Raw genomic sequence first — 11,231 nt, 5'->3', positions numbered from 1 at the left:
ATATAATATAATATAATATAATATAATATAATATAATAATATAATATAATATAATATAATATAATATAATATAATATAATATAATATAATATAATAATATAATATAATATAATATAATATAATATAATATAATATAATATAATATAATATAATATAATATAATATAATATAATATAATATAATATAATATAATATAATAATATAATATAATATAATATAATATAATATAATATAAAAAGGGAGGGAAAGAAACTAGGAACTGGCCATGACAAATTGATAATCTTGCTTATATGTAAGACTGAACTGCTCAAGAAACTGTACTTAGAACAAATATGTCTCAGTGTGAGATATGAATTCAACCCATGTCTATCTTACACATCACCTTAAACATATCAAGTGTCTTCACATATAACATTAAACTAAAAGAAAGCAAGTTATATTATCTGTTTGTTGGAACTAGGCCTATATCCTGTTTATTGGGCTTCCTAGCTGCTCTCAATTACTAATGTGAAAAAATAATAATAAAAGGAAAAAAGAAAACTAGATCTTGATGGGCTTCAAGAAAATCCAGCATGATATTATACAGTACTACTGGGTGGAGAATGTTACTAGTGTTCATTTCTAGGATTTCTTACTTTGGGCCTTATATTTGAAAAATTAGAAACAGTTAAAGAGGGATGGACAAATAAGTAAGAGAATCAATATTTCTCCAAGAGGCAGTGAGAACATAGAGGAGAAGGCAGCCCTATTTTCTGAACCATATGGAAAATGAGGCCGAATCAGATCCTGTTTATGAAACATCAAATATTCTAAATAAAGGTGCAGGAATCTTAACCCATCTCCTTCTTGCTAAAAGTCAATTCATTAAACAAAATGCAAATGAGGGGCCGGGCACCTCAAAGACTCACCACTATGGATTCGCAGGTGTTCCTTCAGATGGTGCTTATACTTGAAGGCCTTGCCACACTCGGTGCACTTGAACTTACGGTTGCCCGCTCCTTGGGTCAGCATTTGGTGCTAGGAGAGTTAAAGAGGCCAGCATGAATTTTATGCAAATATAGGTCTGAGAGTGTGTGCATAATTATATATAAAGGGGGAAGGAAGGGAAAGGATAGAGGGATAGATAGCAGGATCGCAGTTGGAGGAGGGGAAAAAAAATTATTTAAGCAGCTTTGTATTTATTTGTCCAAGTAGAAGCTCTGCACGGATGTTTATTTGCTTCATTGGTGCTGCCATAAAAATCAAAAGGTTGGCAGCAAACCTGAAGCCAATTTGAATGCAATTTCAGCATTTGCCTTGGAATTATATTAAGACATGCAACGTTGGGAAGAATGGATTTTTAAATTTTCAAGAAGAAACCGAGGTTTGTTATATTGCTAGCACACTGTAACGATGTATAATTCTTCATAATTGCAGCTTAAAAACTGTTCCTCTGAAACCCTTTCTCGTGCCTCTGAATCATTCACCATTGTGATTATATGCAAGATTTATTTGTTATCAGATGCAAAGGGTGCTCACTGCTGAGGGGGAAAAAAACCCTTGAATCAGACAATTAACCCTCCTTTCTTTCTTTCTTTCTTTCTTTCTTTCTTTCTTTCTTTCTTTCTTTCTTTCTTTCTTTCTTTCTTTCTTTCTTTCTTTCTCCCTCCCCCCTTTTGCAATGCAAAGTAGCCGGGACAAAACAGGAGGAAAAGTTGGCAGAAAGAACAAGTTAAAAAAGCAGCATAAAGATAGAATCAAACACAGCTGACCTTTCTGAGCAAGTGAGAAAAGTGCTGTGACTTTGAATTCTGATCAAGAAAAAAGAAAAAGAAAAAAAAAAGAAAAGAAAAGAAAAAGAAAAAAGCTGCAGTCATCTAGTCTGGATGTTCAAGGTAGGAGGTCAGTCTTTTTTTTTTTTTTCCCCTTCCCCATACCAAACAGCAATGACACAAAAGACTATTGCAGAAAAGACAGCCCAGAAACGGTATGACAACTGCTAGGGTGTGCTGAATCTTCCCACATTCCTAGTGAGACAGATGGTGTTACATGGGACACAGGGAGGGTTGTTCAAACAGCAGCAACCTTCAAAGATCAAGCAGAGCCCAGCCCGCCAGAGCCCCATTGAGGGACCAGTGCTCATATGTTGCTGAGTTGCATAAACAAACAGCAACAGCTGCTTTGTCTCCCCCCCCCCCCACAGCCCTCAGAGGACTACTATAAACTTTAGTTGTGCCACTGTTAATATGATACAATCATTTTAATTTACTAATTGTAAATGCCATGAGCAAATGAGGGGACTTTTCAACACCAAAGCTACCATTCGTAATGCGCCAACACAATCACACACTCTCACATGTGAAATGTACGGCAGTTAGAGGGGATAAATATCCATCCATTTTCCTCCCAGTGTTTTCATGGTTAGAAGCAACAGAGAAGCGGAAGGAGAAAAAGCGATGCCGTCTTAACATTTGGCCATGAAGGCAGCAAAGTAACAGATTAATACTCTCTTGATGCTTTGAAAGGAAATAATATGCTAAATTCTGCCCCAATGATCAGTTTTTTTCTGGTTGCAGGAACAAAATGAGAGATAAGAACCAATCATCAAATCGTTTAATTAGAATGATACATACAACACTAAATAAAGATGTGTATTTTGGTTGGAGATTCCTGTTAAGATAAGTATATTTTATTTTCTTTAGAATAGAAATAATGTATGATTGTGCACAGTACATCATAGCTAAATTTTTAAGAAGCAGATCTCAAAAATTCACCTTTGGTATGTGAAGAACTTTCTAAAATAGCACTTTTTAGTAACTTCTTTATTACTGTAATAAAGTTGAGTAATAAATTCAAATCAGATCCTATCTGATTAAATGCAGTGCAGATCTGATAACAGAATCATGTTGATTAATAGCAGGTATGATGCTGTGAGGTATATATTTCAGAGATAAGTCATCATTCATTGTTAAAACAATCATAATGCTTGCTACTTATCTATGCCACAAAATTTACTCAAGGTCCTAAACTTTGGGGAAACATGCACATGAGGCTTAATAAGACATTAGAATGATAAAAAAAATAAGATTAGAAGATTCTTGAGACATGTTTGAGATCATGTGGGGTAAAAAAAATGCAAAATAAAACTAGGTGAAAAATGGGATTAAAATTGCTGAGATGTTTAATAATTGTATAATTAAAATGCCACAATTTCATTCACATTTTGAGGAACAGAAAAAAAAACCAAAACTAAAGTCAAGTTTAAGTGCAAATAAAATTTCCAAATTAGAAATTAACACACTCATTCGATCGTGAACATAAGACTATTAAATCATATTAGAAGAGACCATCAAAAAATCATTTAGACTTCAATTAAAGCTATTACCATTAAAAGATCTGCATCTTCAAAATGCCATGAAAAATTAATAATGATTGCCAATCAAAGCAATATCATTTCTCTAAGGGGTTATTATAGAAAGAAATCACTTAAAGTCAGCCCCCCCCCCTCCCCACCTGATCTGTCCCTGGCTTGTGCGTCACCATATGCCGCTCGAGCTGGGTGCGGTAGGCAAACGTGTAGTTGCAGAGAGGGCAAGGGAAGTTTTCCTCGTTCTTCTCGTGGCGATACTTGATGTGCTCCTTCAGGGAGGTCAAGCGCTTGTAGCCCCGGTCGCAGTAGGGACAGGTCAGCAGCTGGGCAAAAGCATCTGGAGTTCCAGGTGGCAGATCTTTAACCAAGAGACATAAGAGAGAGAAGCCAGCTGAAAGGTCAGTAAATCAATGGCAGCTAATGGGCTTATTGCCCAGGATGGATTGACAAAAATCACTCCAATCTGTCTACACTAGAGACTCATGATTTCTACCTAGGCTGAAAACTACATCAATCTCTCTCTCTTTTTTGTTTTGTTTTGACACACTTGGAAGAAAAAAAACCCTTGAATATTGTTCACTAGAAAATTAACTCAATTTTTTGTTTCACACTTTTGTAAGACTTTATTCCACCTACATCTAGACAGAAAGACAAATATTTTGTTTATTGATGCCGCGTACTAAACGACCAGTTCTTCAGCTCCTTATATATTATTATCTTCATCCTCACAAATGCTTCTTTCAGCAGCTTTTTTTTCCCTCCTGGGTGCATTTTGAGACTCAACGAGTAATTAATAATTTGCTTGATAAAAAGTCAATCGTTCCAGAGTAAAATTAAAGCGAGTACACCAGTCCTTTAAAGATAACCTTTATTTCCTCTGCTATTTGCTTTACCTACAGAATATTCTCAATTTGCTGACTATATATATATATATATATATATATATATATATATACACACACACACACACACACACACACACACACACATCACAATATGCTGAAATTACAGTCCCAGCCTTTGCTCATGAAATTCCATGCTTCTGCAGCTGTTCTTCAATTTTAAGGTAAACATCCAGGCATGTAGTGCATTTATAATTGCAACAGCTGCAAAAGGTCGAGAGTGACTAAAAATGAATTCCATCCTCACCATTTTCTTCTTGCCCATTGGCCTCTGGAGTGCCAAGGCGAGACAGTTCCTCTGGGGCTTCTGGGTAAATAATGGCGGTATCACTGCGTTGTAGGTACTCTGCTATACTGACTGAGTGTCCATCTCCTTCCTCCAGTTTTCTCTTAGCAAAATATTCTTCGAAGTCTGACGTGCAATTTGCATTCTTAACTAAAATTGAAAAAGGGACAAGCAGGGGAAAAGATAAAAAAATAAATCTGTGTGTTCATCCTCTGGGAGATTATAAACCCCTCTGTAGAACATTTTGAGCTTCTTCTTTGGTCACCCTTATCTCCACCTGGTTTATTTCACTAATCAGAAAATTAATAACTATTTTTTTCTCTGATGGTGATATTTACTAATGAAGCAGGAAAGCTATGCAGAGGCTTCTATATCACTAGAAATGTAAAATGGGTACTTTTGTATTTTAGAAGACATATTTCAGGATTTATAAACAGACTTTTATTGTAATTTAATTTATACATACAACCTCTACGTAGGAACATTTTACTCCATTTTTATATGTATGCACAGAACTAAACGAATCATTTTTCATACTTTCACATATTCCAGTTTAACTTTACACTTATAAAAAAATGTCAAACTTCAATAGCGTAACTAGAGCCTGAGAGCAATAAATCAGTAACATCCATCATAAAATCAGTAAGGGTGGATTGATAATTAGAGAATGGCAGACCACTAAATTTAAATCATTGTTAAACCAACCAAAATATTTAGCATTTTTGCCTAAAAGCAACAGATAGAGAAGAAAATCCATTATTGTGTAATAGGTTTCTAAGTATTAAATCAATTCACATCCCTGATTGTTCAAAAGTACTTTTTAAAAATGGGGATAGGAGAGAGAGGAAGAAAACCTAAAGGAAATATCTGATTCTACAAGATGTCCAAACTGTTCCAGTAAAATTAAAATCCAAAACCACCAAATTCCCAAAAGTTGCTTAATATTAATTAAGCAATTCTGCAATAGTTTTATGGCTAAACTTAATAAAAATGGCTTCACTTCCTGTCAATGGACAGTATTTTTCTTCATACTCAATTGTTCACTTTTCTGTTGAGTTTTCTCACACACATACATGTACAATTATTTAGTTATGGTTCTGATTAAGATGGAAGAATCAAATGGGTAATCATAAGGATTAAGATGGGGAAGGAACATTTCATAGCATGACTAAAAGGATGTAGTAATGAATTCTTGAACATATGAAGTACTACAAAACTCTTCAATCCACTTGCTGCAACACATGAACACAGTTTCCCCTCTAGAATTAATTTTAGGAAAGGACATTGTGTCTACTGTATTTGTATGCATACATTTGTGGCTGGGAAGGAAGGAAGGAAGGAAGGAGACAAAGTTGTTCTGTATTTTGAAGAACCTGCATCTTATCATATAGTTTTGGACATGGTAGAAAATTAGTAATACCATACTAATATTTTCATCAGAATATTCTCAAAATTATATTGCTCTCCTATTCTCTTTATGTCTAAGTAAATCTCTATATACCAGTGATGTTTGCAGTTACAAAACTGTAAATAGAAACAGAACATTTTTTAGGATGTTAAACTCTATAAGACTATATGATATTCTTCTATGGCCAGCACTGGAGTCATCATTGATAAAGATACATAATGCGGTGCCCCAGTGTCTACCAACAGAGATTTCAGTCATTAGATCGGGGTTGCAATTTTTCTCATCTAATCCATTTCCCCCAGGACTGAGACCCTAGCTGTTTTATCTTTTCTATCACCTCAAGTGTTTGGGATGAGACTCCAAAAATGTTTTTTTTTACCATGGTAAAATCTAGGCTAAATAAAGGTATATTTGGAGCTGGTAGTTTGTTAGCTATATGACCTGATTCAAAACCATTGTTTGGTCCTTTGGTGTGACATTTTCTTTTTTTTATTATCTTTAATATTTAGGATAATAAAGAAAAAGGGTGTCATACTTCATTTCAGTGGCGAAATAAGTGAATACTATAGTAAAACAAAATTCCTCTTTATTCTGATTTTTTTTTTTACTGGACCTGCAGCTTTCATATTAAATTTGTTCAAGCTGGCCTATAATTATAATTCTATACAGTAGGTGGAATTGCCTGCTTTGATAGTAAATGTCTCCTTCGCTAGTAAAGTTGTACATTATTCAGCTTCTGTATATATTTAAAAGAATTCAGGAGCTCAGTCAAATATTTATGTCTAACTTACACACCTTAAAAACAGTGGGATTTACTAAGTTGACAGATTCGACAGTAACAATGTTTGCAGTACGATGACATGGTAAAAGGATAGCATAAATATCAAATTTCATATGGTTGCAGATAAGGAATTAGAAATTTTTTGTGTTACCGTATTTACCCATCAATGAAATATAACTGATCAGCACTATAACCAAAAATGTTATCTTTCTCTCAAATGTGGCTATTTTAACAGGGGGGAAAAACAACAACAACAGGCTTTCCCTTGTATGCTCTTTGCAGAAATCCCCAAAATATTGATTCATTGTGAATTTAAATTGCCTACAAAATGACAGTCCCATCTGTGATTCTAGCTTTTTAGGAAGATGTAAAACGTGTGGCCTTATTAAGGAAGTCTTATTTTAATTAAAGACTGGGGCAGGGTCTCCTTAAAGACTTGGGAGCCTAACCTCATACTGTATGAGCATAAACCACACTCAGGAGGGTAGATATTTAAAGGAAACATTTCAAGGGCTGGGAGGCCAGTTATTTCTTATGGGAACTCTTGCTGTGAAATGAAGATAGCTGCTCCTAATCGGCAGCAAAGCTAATAAAACTGCAGCCCCCATTAAGCAGGAAGTGGCAGGCCGTCATTGGTATACACAGATTAGAACCGAGGAATGATCAGTTCTTTCAACTTGCCAACTTCTGTTTTCATCTTTACTAAGAACTCTTTTGCTACTTAAAGAAGAACAAGTCTTAGTAAAGATCAGTTCCTGCTACTGTTACTGGGAAGGTGAAGATAGAAAGGAAATTTTCTTTCATTTTCGTGTATTTGATCATCCATTTCCTAAAAATAATATAATGCAGTACTTAAACTAACATACAGTATATGCAAATTGTGACTAAATGTAAAACAAACTATTTGAAAAGTTGTTCACATGGCAAAAGCAAAAAATGTGGTAGCTAATTCTGGAACCAAGAGACTCATAAATACCCTGACGTGATTTTGTTTCTTTTTCAAAGGCTGTAAAACACAATATCTCTTCATAGAAAGCAGATTTCAATCATTCGAAGAGAAAATGACTCACCCAACCCTGTAACTTAGGTACTGGGACACCAATCATGTTACTGTATCTATCTAGTTCTGTATTTGAAGTCCCTCTAAAATTTAAGTGAATTTGCACATACTGTAAATGCTTATCACTCAGTTAGAACAATTAATCGGTGGAACAACTTGCCTCCAGAAGTTCTAGTGCTCCAAAACTAGAGGTTTTTAAGAAGAGGTTGGACATCCACTTGTCTGAAATGATATGGAGTTTCCTCTCTGAGCAGGGGATTGGACTAGAAGACCTCTCCAAGGTCCCTTTCAACTCTGTCCTTATTCTAGTACCCTTCTTAGATTGCATTCAGACATGCATTTGAAACACTTGGAGATGAAACTCAAAAGAAGACTTCGACCAGTATGTCATACAAAGCCTTAATACTATGAATTTCTCAAATGCTATGTTCAGTTGAGAAAGAAACTATACAAATTTCTTTCTCAACTAAGCATCCTACCACAACTCTTGATGCATTTTCTCCTAGCAGAAGGGGTGTAATACTCTCATAGAGGTAAATAAGTACTACTGTATTTATTGCAACCTTTGATGACAAGGAGAATAAATGCTGAGAATATCAAAAGGACAAGGGAAGATTTTTACATGTGATCTTTCATAAAAAATAGCCATTTGAATTTAAAAGCTATACATGGCTTGATTCTTGTAGATCCCCTTGCCATATATAGTTGATGTATATTGAAACATAAAGTTACTTCATTTTACTTTTTGTGGATTATGTCCCAATTGATAGGGGAATATACATAACAAAAATGAAAAGAAAAAACCCACTCAGCCTCAACTTCAATATGCTTTTATTTTTCATTATTTTTTCCCCATTAGGTATTAGACAAGTCGGTCTGTTATGTTGTCTAATAAGAACATGTGGGTGTGTACTGGCATTAGAGATGTGTGAATAATAAAATCCTAACATTTTGGTGCTACCTTCATTCATAATGTTTCAAGTGGGCATTAAGATGGAAACTAAAATATGGAAAATAGGGAACAACCTGGTTGCCTTATTGGAAACAATGACTATGGTTTCCTTGTACTTCTGAAGTTTTATCAAGTTATACATACTGGAATCATGCAGCAAAACATTGTTCATTATGAGGAGTAGCTGAGATAGAGATACTCCCAATCAAATGCCAAATAGTAGTTGCATGGAAGCATTCATTCATTCATTCATTCATTCATTCGATTTGATTAGATTTGTGTGCCACCTATCTCATCCCATGATGGAACTGGGTACTCATTTTCAGAATCTACTTGTGAGTTTCCAAACTGTATCTTAATGGCCCTTGTGTGTGACTGAAAATGCTGGATTAGAGAGGACTTTGGATTGATTTAGAAGAATACGTCTTGCATTTTTAAATGGAAAATGGTTGGAACAAAAGAACTCTCACAAGACAAAATGTTTAATACAGTTTAAACTAAGCAAAAAAAAAAAAAGACTCTTGGACTGCAAGGAGATCAAATTAGTCAATCCTAAAGGAATTCAACCCTGACTGTTCTTTGGAAGGAAAGATAGTGAAACTGAAGCTCAAATACTTTGGCCACCAAATGAGAAGAGAAGACTCATTGGAAAAGACCCTGATGTTGGAAAAGATTGAACGCAAAAGGAGAAGGGAACAGCAGAGGATGAGATGGATAGATAGTGTCACTGATGCAATGAACATGAATTTGGGCAAACTCTGGGAGACAGTGGAGGACAGAAGGGCCTGGCATGCTATGGTCCATGGGGTCGTGAAAAGTTGGACACGATTTAGCAACTAAACAACAAAACTAAGCAAAAAAAAAAAAGTGATAGCTCAGAAACCAAGATGCTTTGTTATCAATGCTCCTTTCTTCTCATCTACAAGGAAGCAGATTTCTGAAAAAAGCGAGCTAAAAAAAAGTTGGACAACATGAAAAATGTCCGGAAAGGAAGACAAAACATACTCAATAAAACATTTTGGTTTGATGTTTCTATAAAATGCATACCCATCCCATTATTAAGAATATTTTACAGTCTGTCATACAATAGTAACTCTTGCTGGATTGAATTCCAGTATATAGATATTGGAGGAAAAAAAGGAGAAAAAGAAAAAGGAGGAGAAAAAGATATGGCATGTTTTGAAAACATTCCTAGTAACATCAGTGGATCACTGATTTGCATCAGGATGAACCATTTGGGCAAATTTTAAAACATTGGTTATTGGACGTATCTCAAACTCTCATCCAGGAAAGTGAACTCACTGTTGAATTCTTTCTGTTCATAGAACAGTTAAACAAGCTGTAAAAACACACACACACACAAGCTTCCAATATAAGCCCTTACCTGTTCCATTGTTTCCAGTGGTTTGAATGGCAGCTTCTGGCCCCATGGTGTCATACTCTTCCTTCATTTCTTCTACAAAAAAAGAAAGCATGTTTTCAATGTTTCACATACCAAACAGTTTATTAAAATACTGATCAAGTGACAGTCAACACGGGTGACTGTCCATTTATGAATATCTGGTTCTGTTCAGTCTATTTAATGCAGTTGATCGTACCTGCTGAATGGGAAGCCTCAGTTTGCACAGAATGGATTTTCTCCATATTAATAGTTATTGTTGAGTATTTGTATTTCTATGAACAGAACTGGGATATTACAATATGACAGCATTTCCTGTGAACTTAGGGAGTTGGAAAGAGGTGCCCATATAATCACAGAAATAGTTGCAGCTATACTGTGATTAAATTTGTGCAGCAATTACATGACAAAGAACCTTAAGAAAATTCACCCTGCCAAAACTCACCTTCCCTGATTGAAACTAAGTCCACACTTACTTATGACAAATATTACAAATTATGAGAAAGGCCACTAAATTTTGACATTGATGGAAAACTTTTATTTTGGTTCCTGGAATAAACAGTGACAATAACCCCATCTGTCTAAATAAGGACAGGCATGGTATGTTCAGCAAGAGCAAAATTACATTAGAAAACAATAGACCGCAATGTGTCTATACAACAATGTTATAATGTTTTGAAATAGTTAGCTTATAAACACAGACATTTCACACTTTTCTGGACAGGTTTGAGCTTTTCACTTCCTCTTGGCTCCACCTACTTAATATAAGGAATGAGAGCAAGTGTACAGCTTTGAGTTCCTTGGAGGAAGGGCAAAATAAAAAAATATGAAAAATATATTCTTTCTATGTATTACTTTAAAATAATTTTCAATGGTATGTTGTGAAACTAGGATAGGTTAATTTATCATCTCGGTCTGCTTCAATCAGTCTCTATTGCCTTTCATTCATTGTAAAAATGTCATACTAAACAAACCATAGAAGTATCCATGGTTTTTCCTGCCACTTTCACTGACAAAGGAATCATGGAAATATACCCAAGATGTGAACTGTTAGTTTCCAGAGCTTAATTCTGACTACCTTCTTGATCTTTAAG

The 11,231-nt window shown here is 34.9% G+C and overlaps 1 protein-coding gene across 1 annotated transcript in view; it reads right to left on the bottom strand.

Annotated features, from left to right (window-relative positions):
• ZEB2 (zinc finger E-box binding homeobox 2) overlaps positions 1-11,231 on the bottom strand; it is a 49,889-nt gene that overhangs the window by 29,901 nt on the left and 8,757 nt on the right. The window contains exons 4-7 of the mRNA XM_015817869.1: positions 10,123-10,194; positions 4,499-4,687; positions 3,493-3,707; positions 909-1,017 (exon numbers count right to left, since the gene is read on the bottom strand). Of these exons, the coding sequence (XP_015673355.1) occupies positions 909-1,017; positions 3,493-3,707; positions 4,499-4,687; positions 10,123-10,194 (585 nt within the window). The remainder of the gene's footprint in view (positions 1-908; positions 1,018-3,492; positions 3,708-4,498; positions 4,688-10,122; positions 10,195-11,231) is intronic.

This window comes from Protobothrops mucrosquamatus, unplaced genomic scaffold, assembly GCF_001527695.2.
Source record: "Protobothrops mucrosquamatus isolate PMUCROS unplaced genomic scaffold, P.Mucros_1.0 scaffold644, whole genome shotgun sequence".
NCBI classification, from domain to species: Eukaryota; Metazoa; Chordata; class Lepidosauria; order Squamata; family Viperidae; genus Protobothrops; species Protobothrops mucrosquamatus.
Note: the sequence above shows the minus strand (reverse complement) of the source record. Positions and strands in the feature narration are given on the sequence as shown.